Source organism: Rhinopithecus bieti, unplaced genomic scaffold (assembly GCF_001698545.2).
Source record: "Rhinopithecus bieti isolate Rb0 unplaced genomic scaffold, ASM169854v2 scaffold_18471, whole genome shotgun sequence".
Classification (NCBI taxonomy): Eukaryota; Metazoa; Chordata; class Mammalia; order Primates; family Cercopithecidae; genus Rhinopithecus; species Rhinopithecus bieti.
The window spans coordinates 189,653-201,898 of record NW_016809119.1 but is presented as its reverse complement, the minus strand read 5'-3'; the positions used below and the strand labels follow the sequence as shown (position 1 = coordinate 201,898).

At 39.4% G+C, this 12,246-nt stretch overlaps 1 protein-coding gene across 1 annotated transcript in view; it reads left to right on the top strand.

The window, feature by feature from the left end:
- The first annotated feature begins 568 nt into the window (after positions 1-568).
- The window catches only part of VEGFD (vascular endothelial growth factor D), a 60,525-nt gene continuing 48,847 nt past the window's right edge, over positions 569-12,246 (top strand). The window contains exons 1-2 of the mRNA XM_017888582.1: positions 569-641; positions 5,746-7,008. Of these exons, the coding sequence (XP_017744071.1) occupies positions 6,919-7,008 (90 nt within the window). The 5' untranslated portion in view covers positions 569-641; positions 5,746-6,918. The remainder of the gene's footprint in view (positions 642-5,745; positions 7,009-12,246) is intronic.

The window sequence follows — 12,246 nt, the reverse complement described above, 5'->3', positions numbered from 1 at the left end:
CAGGAAAAAAATCGAATCCTTAATTCTAAGCAAAACTTTTAGAGACTTTAACGTAATAGGACCCTTTTGGAGGGAAATTTGCTTGAGCAGATATCCCTTGGATGCTCTGTTTTTATAAGGTTCCATTTAGTGCAATATTTCTGGGGCATATTTTACATTAATAGTAATAATTTTCAAAAGTAATGACATCTTATTTTGGATTTGCATAACGAATCTTCCCTTTTAAAAATTATATGGCTACTGAGAAATCATAAATCCCATGATAAGCCAGTTTAATCACATGGTTTGTCATGAAGATATTTTCAGTTAAAGAAATCTTAATTTAAATTCTCCTTCTTAAATTTGAGAATGTTAATATTTTGGTGGCCTGGACTTATTCTTGAGTTCTACTTGCTACTAAACAACTTAAGAAATAAGCATTTCCATATTGAGTGTTGCACAGAAAATATTTTTGAAAATTATATTCAGAATCAGGAATATCGCCCATTTGGCTAGCATGTCAATTTCAAATTATTCACAAGTTGACCTTCGAAAATGCCTGTTTATTGTTTGATGTTTTCTTTGTTAACTTTAGGATCCCAAGAGAAACCACTTTGTCTTAATTGCTGGGGAGCCGTTAAGAGAACCAGTTGTTCAACATGGTAAGACCAAAATGATAATGATTTTCTTGGTTGATTTTCTTTTTCTTTGAAAACACTGTACATGTATAGTATTGTTGGGAAGNAACACGGATTACTTTAAAAATATTCTTTTTTGTTCTACTAACTACTTCGGGGGAACATTAAATTGTACCCTGCCTCGGCCTGTAGCATTTGACAACCATTTTTTTGTTTGTTTGTTTGTTTTTTTTTTGTTTTTTTTGTTTTTTTTTGTTTTTTTGAGACGGAGTCTCACTCTGTCGCCCGGGCTGGAGTGCAGTGGCCAGATCTCAGCTCACTGCAAGCTCCGCCTCCCGGGTTCACGCCATTCTCCTGTCTCAGCCTCCGGAGTAGCTGGGACTACAAGCGCCCGCCACCTCGCCCTGCTAGTGTTTTGTATTTTTTAGTAGAGACAGGGTTTCACCGTGTTAGCCAGGATGGTCTCGATCTCCTGACCTCGTGATCCACCTGTCTCGGCCTCCCAAAGTGCTGGGATTACAGGCTTGAGCCACCGCGCCCGGCCAACAACCATTTTGCATGCATCTGATTTCCATTCCAAAGGTTTGTGGTTCTTATTTCCTTTTCTCTCAGTTGAACAGCACTGCAATATTGTAGTTTGTTTTTCTGGAAAAAGCCTTCAGACAAACTGAGTAGGGTCATAATCTTTATTCCTAGTAACTAACATTTAGGTGGGAAAAAGATGTGTGAGATGGAAGTCTTATTTTAGGCAATCTCCTCGGTACCAATAATGAAAAGCAAGAGTCTAACTGAATTAGGTGACAGATCAAAGGAGTGGGACTGCTCAAAGCCACCCTACACTGGGGTCATGTGGATCCTCTCCCAGTGGCTTGGAATACAGGGACACTAGGTATGCCTACACATACAAACTCAGAGTAATCATACAAAATAAATCTGTCCTTTGAAAGCTCAGTTACTGAGAAGCAAAGCGTTTTGTTTTTGTTTTTTAACTTTTAAAAACTCAGACATTTAAATTTTTCTTTTACTTATGTGTGTTTAAAGGCAGCCACAACCATCTTTGGACTGGGAACTTGTACAAATCTCATGAGTTAGCTAAGACCCTTTCTCCTCTTATCATCGTGTGTCCTTAATTATTCGTCCACAGATTAAGCACAGGAAGTCATAGAATGTTAGGATAGAAAATACCCTTAGCCATGATGTAGTCATGCCTCTTTTATAGATGAAGAAAATAAAATCCAGATATTTTATTTATTTACTTAACAGATACTTGCATAGAATTTACTATTTCCTAGACATTGGTTAAAGCACTTTGCTAATGTTAATCCGTTTAACCTTCAAAACAACCCTATGAGGTTGGTACTCTCATGCCCATTTTACAGATGAAGAAGCAGAAGGTCAAAGGTTCATTGGCTTACTCAAGGTCACACAGCTGGATTCACACTCAGGCTGTCTGTTTTCCAAACACCCTGCCCTTCTGCCTCTTACCATGCTGGTCATCTGTTGCTCTGCCCTGTAGCTTCTCTAATGGAAAGTGATTGTTAGCAGTGGAGCCAGGAGTCAAACCCTAGTCTCCTGACCCCATGTCTTATGTTCTCTCCACTATACCAAAGTTCTACATAACAAGAGGTTATACGCACGATTTTATACAAGAGAGGGGCTTCAGAGGCTTAATTAGAGAAGTGATGAAAGCTATAATTTGAAAGAGAATTATAGATAACTATCAAATAATTTTCTTGTTCACAACCCTTGTACTTGATCAATTTAAAAACATGCTTTCTGGATTCAGTTTTCTCCTTGAAGATTTGAGGAGATAAGCTTCATCACTTAGCTTTAGGGGACTCCAAGCTTCCAATGCTTCCCTGTATAACAGAGCCTTGTTTCCCTAAAGCGTGGTCCATGGACCAGCAGTATCAGCATCACTTGGGAGATAGTTAGAAATGCAGAATCTCAGGCCTCACTCCAGACCTCCTGAATCAGAATCTGTGTTTTAATAAGATTCCCACCTGATTCATGTGCACATTATAAATTGAGAAACATGGCAGACTACCCCAGAAAGTGTCAAAATGGAAGCCTAGAAGCACACTATTCTTACAGAAAATAGTTGGGGACGGGAGTACTGCTCCACAAGTCCCAACTATAGCAAAATTATGAGGCACAAGAATTTGGTCCTTGACTCAGTACCTGCTCCCATCTTCCAAGTTACATTTCCCTTCCCCTGCGTGTCCTTTAAAAAGTTGTCTTCCCCAGGGTACCCTCTTGGGTTTATTGTTTATTCTGCATATGATAACTCTCTTATTCTTTCCTACCTAATATAGTCCAAACCTCCATCTCCAGATGAAATTTCTCTCATGAGCTCCAGATCCATAGTTTCAACAATGTACCAAAAACCTCTGCTTGAGAAACCACTTTATTGTCTCTAGTACCTCTATGTTAAAATATCCAGAACCGGGCCGGGCGCAGTGGCTCATGCCTGTAATCCCGGCACTTTGGAAGGTCGAGGCTGGCAGATCACTTGAGGTCAGGAGTTTGAGACCAGCCTGGCCAACATGGTGAAACCCCATCTCTACTAAAAATACAAAAATTTAGCAGGGCGTGGTAGTGCATAACTGTAATCCCAGCTACCGAGGAGGCTGAGGCATGAGAATTACTTGAACCTGGGAGGCAGAGGTTGCGGTGAACCAAGATCGCACCCCTGCACTCCAGCCTGGGTGACAGAGCAAGACTCAGTTCTAAAAAAAAAAAATAAAAGAAGAAGAAAAAAAAAGAAAAAAGAAAAGAAAACAAAAAAATCCAGAACCAAACACCTTGCTTTCCAATTTTTTTTTTTCCCAAAAGCCTCCTGTGTCTTGTAATCTTCAAAATACCTTAACAATCCACCATTGACTCAGCCCGGGAGTCAACTTGACACCGATGCCAAAGTTTCTTTAAAAATTATAATCATTATATTACTCCCTACTTAACCTTCAGTGATCATAAGTCACCTGCAAAAGTAGGTCCAAAACTTCTCCTGTAGATTGCATCCAAAGGTCCGGAAGGATGTCTGGTTTCTTCCTATATTTCAGATTGCCATTTTTCCCCCTTGATCCCTCCCTCCACCCTGTACCCTATCCCCTCCAGTATTCCTCCAGCACGCTAATCCTGAACATGCACTTTCCTCCTTGTGTGACTGGCTCAAAACATCACTCCCTCCTGTGAATCCTTTCCTGGATTTCTCCTCCTCCCCCTTTTCCTGGTGCTGATATTTATAGTTTTTACAACTTTTATCCTTCCATATTTCCACAGTTTTGTAATGATTTTCTTTTCATATCTGTGTGATAGATTTGAGTCCTTAGGAGAGGGAGTCTGCCCATTTAATTGACTTTCATCTTTATGTCTCTGCTTCTAGCACAATGTCTGTCATTTAATGGGCATTCAATAAATACTTAAGAGGATAGGTAATTGAATGAATGAACTTTAGATGCCTAGGTTTTTTTTCTTCCTACTTTATTCTATTCCCCCCATTCCTCTCCAAAGATTTCAGCATCATCAAGACATATTATCCGTTCTCCTTCTCAAATTTATTATAGTGATCACCAAATCCATGGCTTGATACTGATAACAGTGGTTAAGGAAGTTTGAATGGTATTAGTTTTCTCTAGCATACAGTTATGTATTTAATCAGAAAACTCTCAGAGAAAGCCCCTTAAGCAGGCAGTTCCATAAAAAGTGAAGTCAGGAACTTCTGCAGACTGGATGAGGACATATACTGAGTGAACAAGTCTGTCAACTCTTCTAAGACACTGTCAATGCATATAAAAGCTGGCTGTTCATCTAGCACGATCATGGGAGGTGAGAACAGTTCCATGCCTCTTCCCCATACAATTCATATTGGAAGAAAAGGGAAGGGAAACCAACACATTGCCTTCTTGGGTAGGTTAGGGGAGACTTTTCCGGTACATTTTTAGCCAAAATCTGAGTTCCAGACCAGCAGTTAGACAAAGGGGTCAGCAAAACATATGTCCATGGGCTTCATCTGCCCACTGCATGTTTTTGTAAATGAAAGTTTTATTGGGACACAGCCCATTACCATATTCACTTATTGCATATCTCTGGTTGCTTTTGTACTTTGATGAAAGAGTTGAAGTAGTTGAGACGCACTGTTTGATCCAACAAAATCTACAAAAACATACTATTTAGCCTTCCTAGCAACTTGCCCAACCCTAGAAACTTTTTTAAAATGATGCTTTGACTAGAAAATTTTTTACAAATTAATCTTTCTGTTTATGTCAATAGGTGCTGCCCAATATTTCCAAAAAAATGACTTAGAAATCCTCAGATAGTTATATAGCTCTTATATGCTGCTTAGACCACCAAAGCTATGATAAATTTTGTCAGTCTTTGTATCAATGGGTTGCAATCTTGGGACATCCAGTAATGTTATAAAATAACTACAAAAATGGTTGTAATAGAACCAAATTAAGGACTCTTTAATATAAAGAATCACCTATTGCTGGGTGAGAAACCTAACTGAATGGGTAGATGCTATTGACATTTTATCTTGAAGTTTATGTCCTTATAATCAATAATCATACACCAAAATACCTAGTCAAAAAAACTCTTTTATATCCCTCGGGGGATTGGGACACTGTGAAATAAAAACTTTTACTTTTCAGATGTGGCTTGGATTTTTTTTTTTTTTTTTTTTTTTTTTGGATGGAGTCTCCGCTCTGTGGCCTGGGGCTGGAGTGCAGTGGCTGATCTCAGCTCACTGCAAAGCTCCGCCTCCCGGGTTCACGGCCATTCTCCTGCCTCAGCCTCCCAGTTACTGGGACTACCAAGCCGCGCCACATCGCACCGGCTAGTCTTTTTGTATTTTTAGTAGAGGACGAGTTCCACCGTGTTAGCCAGGGATGGTCTCGATTCTCCTGACCTTGTGATCCACCGTCTCCCCCGGCCTCCCAAAGTGCTGGGCATTACAGGCTTGAGCACCGGGGCCCCCGAAAATAAAAAAAAAAAAATCCCACGGCTTGAGCCACCGCGCCCGGCCAGGTTTTGTTTTAAATTAAGAACCACAGAAATACATACCATTTCTAGTGGTAGAGGAAAATATTGCCACCCAGAACTTTCTGAATGTCTCTTTCTGCCCTAGGTCCATTTGTGATGAACACCAATGAAGAGATTTCTCAAGCCATTCTTGATTTCAGAAACGCGAAAAATGGGTTTGAAAGGGCCAAAACCTGGAAATCAAAGATTGGGAACTAGTGGAAAGCAGGAGAGCAGGTCTCGATGTGTCCTAGAATTTTGCCATTTATGAGACTGAGCCATTGAAGGCATTCCATTTCTAAAGCTTATTTAGCCGGTGCTTCTAAAGAATTCCACACTAAAGTGATAACGTGGTTTTTGTAACAAGAAATGTAGTGTATTTCCTGGCACATACAAATAAACCTAATCATTGTTTCTTTAAAATCGACGTTTTCATTTGAAATACCTAAGTTACTAAGCTTCTGTTTAAAAGTCATTTTGTGTATGTTTGCCTTTTTTTGCATGTATGGATGGATGTTTTTATTATTTTTGTGCATGTGCAGGTTTTCAAAATCATATTTGATTGCTTTCTGTGTGTCATTGGCAGCAGATGCATGAGCATCTGAGGTCCCTTCTTAAGCAGTCCTACTGAGATACAAAGGTCAAAGCTATGTGCTGGGGTTTCATGTTACAGGTTATCTGCTTTAAAATAACAGCAGCCCTGAACATTTGAGTCAGTTCTTAAAACTGCCCTGCTATTGGTAGGGACGCAACAGGATTACAGCCAAGACTTCTCTGCATTTTCTGCCAAAATCTGTGTCAGATTTAAGACACATGCTTCTGCAAGCTTCCATGAAGGTTGTGCAAAAAAGTTTCAATCCAGAGTTGGGTTCCAGTTTTCTGTAGCTGTAAGCATTGGTGACCACACCACCTCCTTACAAAGCAACTGGAACCTGCAGCATACGGTGGAGAGATTTTTTTAATTTGCTGGACATGAAATAAATTTACAGTGCTTTCTAATTTCAGGTAGAAGACATGTCCACCTTCTGATTATTTTTGGAGCATGAGAACATTTTAATTTTTTTCATCTCTCTCTCCCCACCCCTAAGATTGTGCGAAAAAAGCGTACCTTGCCTAATTGAAATAATTTCGTTGGATTTTGATCAGAACTGATTATTTGGTTTTCTATGTGAAGTTTTGAGGTTTCAAACTTTCCTTCTGGAGAATGCCTTTTGAAACAATTTTCTCTAGCTGCCTGATGTCAACTGCTTAGTAATCAGTGGATATTGAAATATTCAAAATGTACAGAGAGTGGGTAGTGGTGAATATTTTCATGATGTTGTACGTCCAGCTGGTGCAGGGCTCCAGTAACGAACATGGACCAGTGAAGGTAGGTGAGCTCAATTTTAATATGATGAAGTTCTTTTATTGGCTCATACAGAGGACTTTCTTTGCCCTCACTATTTTTGAAACAATATAAAAATGCAGAACCATCCTAGTAGTGGACTGGACAGGATATATCCTGCATTTGTTAGTGACTGTTCTGTTCCTTACTCGTATTAAACTTCTGGCCATGAGTATTTGAAAATGCTGGGGTGGGGTCAGTTGTTTTTCGAAGTTATGGTAGAAGATGAGCAGTCCGGAATCTTTTCGGATGGAGAATTTCTCCTCAGTTGCATATGCAGATGGCACAGTGGTTTTTTAATGAAACATTGATTTGTTTTTATGACTGATAACTTTGTGGACCATTTATTTTCAGGTCTTTGTGAGCAGCAGAGGTTAGTTTATGTGTTTGGTAAATTGAAAATTGCAGTGCTTTCTCTGGACATTTTCTATCTGCTTTTGCAAATCACCAATTGCCGTCATTCAGAAAAATGTGTTCTCAGAGAGTGTTTGGTTTTTTTGCTTCTTGAAAGGTGTAAAATTCAACACTAATCAAATCTTTGGTTCTATGAGCAAGCATCAAATAGAGCTTAATGAATGGAGAGTAATGCAGAAAATTAACCAGAATGTTACTGACTGCTGGAACAATATTTAGCCCAATTTTATGCATTTCATAGATTGTATATATTTTAAGCTTCTATTTTGAAAATGATTCGGATGTAATTGTTTGGACTGAAGTGGTGCTAAATCATTATTGATTTAGGAACTTCTGGCCTTGAAAAGACAATTAAATGTGAGTTTGAGTTTTTGTAGCTGTTGTTTAGGACATGCATTTTCAACAGCGGTGATATCGCCCCAGCAGGGGAAATTGGTTCGTGGAGGGCTGAAAAGTTTTACTCTTTTGATACATCACACACAGACGTACATAGAGTACATATGGTATGTATTTTAAAATACGGTATGCATTCAAATGTCGTAGGGGAAAATGTCTTAAAAGGCTCCTGGCTGGTGTTGGTGGCCTGGCGAAGGTGGGGGTTGAGATTAAAAAATGTTGAACGCTGAGCTGGAGGTGAGTAGGAAGTCACCTTGTTTGGTAGCCAGCACTTTTCTAACTTTTCAAATTCCAAATGTACACAGGAGAACTCACAGTATTCAGCTCCATTGTACTGCCATCAGCCTTCATATTGGATCTCAAGGCCAGACTATAGGTCGATGGGAGTGTGAATGTAAGCATAGGTAACAGGAGAAAACTGTCTGACTTGTTTGAAGCAAGTAAGACTTTTCAGACTGTCCAGCTTTGTCGTAAGTTCATAAAACGGAAATCCTTTAGATGTGCTGGGCTCCTCGAGTTTTAAAATATTTCCATTTCCCTTGTAAAACATTACTTTATCTGATGGTATAGCAAAGGAGACTCTGAATTATTGGACGTAAGTCATATTCTTTAGGTTGCTGAGCTCTTTTAAAGAGCGCAAGCACCAAGAATGTCTCAGGTGTCCTGGGCACTGTGAAGTTTTATTTATTTATTTATTTAAGATGGAGTCTCACTCTGTCGCCCAGGCTGGAGTGCAGTGATGCAATCTCGGCTCACTGCAACCTCCGCCTCCCAGGTTCAAGTGATTCTCCTGCCTCAGCCTCTCGAGTAGCTGGGATTACAGGTGCGTGCCACCATGCCCGGCTAATTTTTTGTATTTTTAGTAGAGACGGGGTTTCACTGTATTAGCCAGGATGGTCTCGATCTCCTGACCTCATGATCTGCCTGCCTTGGCCTCCCAAAGTGCTAGGATTACAGGCATGAGCCATCGCTCCCGGCCGGCACTGCGAAGTTTTAAATGCTTTGAATGTACTGTTAATATAAAAATTTGTTGAATGGAGCAACGAAGGAAAGCAACTGAATTGGCATGTGACAGAAAACAAGTCGTTACGCGTGGAGGATGCAGCATTATANAGATTTTTTTTTTTTTTTTAACTCCCAGACCTCTCTTTTATTGCCAAATCCCTGCATAAGTGGAAAATCAGTGGAGTTCTATCATTTGTTTCCATGACATTTGTTGACCTAAATCTTTGATGGAGGAGAAACCTTTAGTATTATGCTGGGCCTGGCTCTTGCTAGCTTGCAGGAGCTGATTGTGTGCCTTCCCTGGCCTCACATTAGTAGGTTGAAATTGGCCACAGTGGGAGTATTTACACCACAGATATTGGCACACACTTACAAATCAGGTTAGTTCTCCCTGTTACTCCTGAAAGCCAACTGATAAGCTATCCAGCACACCACTTCCTCTGGGACAGAAGTTGTTGATCTTTTACTGCCATGGACCTTTTGACATCTGCCAAGCCCCTGCCTCCTTAAATAATGTTTTTAAAATCAGTGCAGTTATGAAAATGTTAAAAGAACAGGTTTAGGATATAGCTATATGCGTGCTTCTTTAATGACATTTGACATGACATGATCTAGTAGCAGGCCTGCTCTAAATTTTAAAGTAATAATTAACATAAACTATATTTTGAGATATCTACAAAACCATAAAGTGATAGGAAAATATCTATGATTTCTGCTGCAGACAAAGTCGTCAGCCCAGCTTATACTACTGTGGCTTGTTGGCTACCTTCATGATTGAAGGAAAAGATACGTTTCAATTTAGGTGTTAGTGAAAGTACACATGTAATTTATCTCCTATCCAAGTCCACCCATGCCCTGAATTGTATCCATGGACTCCTTGGGAGGACATTGACTCCAGGTTAAGAACTCCTGCTCTGTTAGAATCCTATTTCATATTTGCAAGCATCAGAATGAACTCTGCTGCCTCATATTGGTTATTTCCAAAGTGGAGATGGGAAGGACTTCTCTAGAAAATATAGTTGTTTGGACTCCAACTGATATGTCCGAAATTCACAAATTATGTTTCTGTTTACATAATAATTGCTAAGCTATTGTTTTCATTTAAATAAGCATTTCTTTATTGATTATTCAGCTCCAACTTGTCACATGAATGCCCTTATTTACATCCCAAAAGGGCATGCAGGGGTATCTCCCAAGACATTTTATGGGCTGCTCACTCAATTTGAAATATTCTTTCTCTTGCCCATTAACATATCGGGGTTTTTTCCCAACTGAAAGACCTAGTCCAAATCTCACCCCCTCTCTACAGCCTTCTGTGGTGCACTTTGGCCTCTCCAATCTGCAGCCTCCTCTTGCAAAACTACTCTTGCAATCTTCAAGTCACTACATTCTTCTGCTCCTAGTGAGAATCATGTTAGACTTTTCTCTCTCCCACTGTGGCCAAATCCTTTAGATTTCTTTTTCAACTCCACCTGTCAAATTCATCCCTATCTTTCTGTTGCCACTTTCTCAATTCAGACTGTAATTCATCTTCACTTAGACTGTTACAGCAAACTCCTAACAGGTCATCCTAACTTCAGTCTTGTCCCCTCCAATTCACTCCACATTCTGCCATCAGAGTCATTTCTCCAAGAAACAGGTCTGGTAATTTCACACACACACACACACACACACCCCTACCTCAAGGGCTCTCAATTTTATATGGATAAACATGGGTTTAAAGGCTTTCCCTGATCTGCAGACAGCTTACATTTCCAACGTTCTTCCCAAAAGACTGTTCCAGGAATGGTAGAATTTTCACCACAATATTTTCTCTTGTCTAGAATGCCCTTTTCCCCAGATTTGCCTCTTATGGTTTAATCCTACAGAGCTCTGTTCAAGTCTTACCTCCTCCACGACAAATATCTGTGGTCCCTAGACCTGCACAAGCCCCCATCACCCCTGTTCTCTTATTGAACTTTGCTTACGAATTTATCATTGCCTTTAAGAGACACTTTCATTTGTATTATTTTATTTGTAAACCTCAGTATAGAAGAGATGGAAATTTATCTATCCTGAATATTCCCACAACATTTAGAACAGGGTCTTATTCAGAGTTCGATAGCTGTTATTCAATAGCTATCCAACTTACTTATTTTTCAGTTGAATTATTCTCTGATTATTTTGTGTGTATAGATTTAGTTTGCTCCAACGGGATTTTGAATTATTTCTATGAAAGGAATCTACTTTGCATGTCTCTGTATTGTCCCATAGTACTAGGCCATTGTAGGTATTCAATCAATACTTGTGGAAATGAATTAATTATGGCATTTGATACTTTTTCTAACTATTCTTAATTCTTATAAAGTTTATAATTTACCTAAGTAAACATGAGCACATAATGCCAAGGACTTTGCTTATCCATTAAAGTGTAAATGGAAACACAACCCAGGATTCATCTCCTTGTCCTTTTTCAAAATTGAAAACAAGCTAGTTTCAGGCTTTAATAATAACAAATATAATTAACCAAGAGATTTAAGGTAATTACTAAGTCTGTTATTTCACAAATTAAAATAAATATTGTGGTGCTATATAGTTGACCAAATAAGTAACCATATAACAAATGTACTATAATGGGTATTAAATTAGTGGGTCATTGGTTTTGTAGGGCCCGATGATGCACAAAAAAAAATAGAACCTCATCACACAGCAGTGCTTGGAGAAGGTGACAGTGTCCAGGTGGAGAACAAGGTAAATATGTTCTTTTCCTTTAACTTTCTTAACATGTACTTTCTACTGGTTTCCAAGAAAATGCCTAAATGTTGTGGATAACTGAAAGTTTTTCTCTCTTCCTTGGAGAAGAAATTATATCAGAAGTTTATCATGTCTTTTCATTAATTTCTGCTATTTCTATAGGTTTATTTTAAAGTTTGATCTGTATTGATTCTTTATCTTCAGAAATCATATAAAGTCCCTACTGTTTACCCCTGGAAATTTGAATCTAGAAACAACACATCTTTGTGGTCTCTTAATTTTCTTTATTTATGCCATTGATTTATTTTGTTTTTAGCATAAGTGAAAATAGATCAGCCCTATAGAAGTAGAAATATGCATACTACATGCATACTCACATAGAGCCCTTTGAAAATAATCCCAACTTGGGCCGGGCGTGGTGGCTCACGCCTGTAATCCCAGCACTTTGGGAGGCTAAGGCATGCGGATCACGAGGTCAGGAGATCGAGACCATCCTGGCTAACACAGTGAAACCCCGTCTCTACTAAAAATAAAAAAAATTAGGCGGGCGTGGTGGCGGGCACCTGTAGTCCCAGTTACTCGGGAGGCTGAGGCAGGAGAATGGCGTGAACCCGGGAGGCGGAGGTTGCAGTGAGCCAAGATTGTGCCACTGCGCTCCAGCCTGGGCAGCAGAGC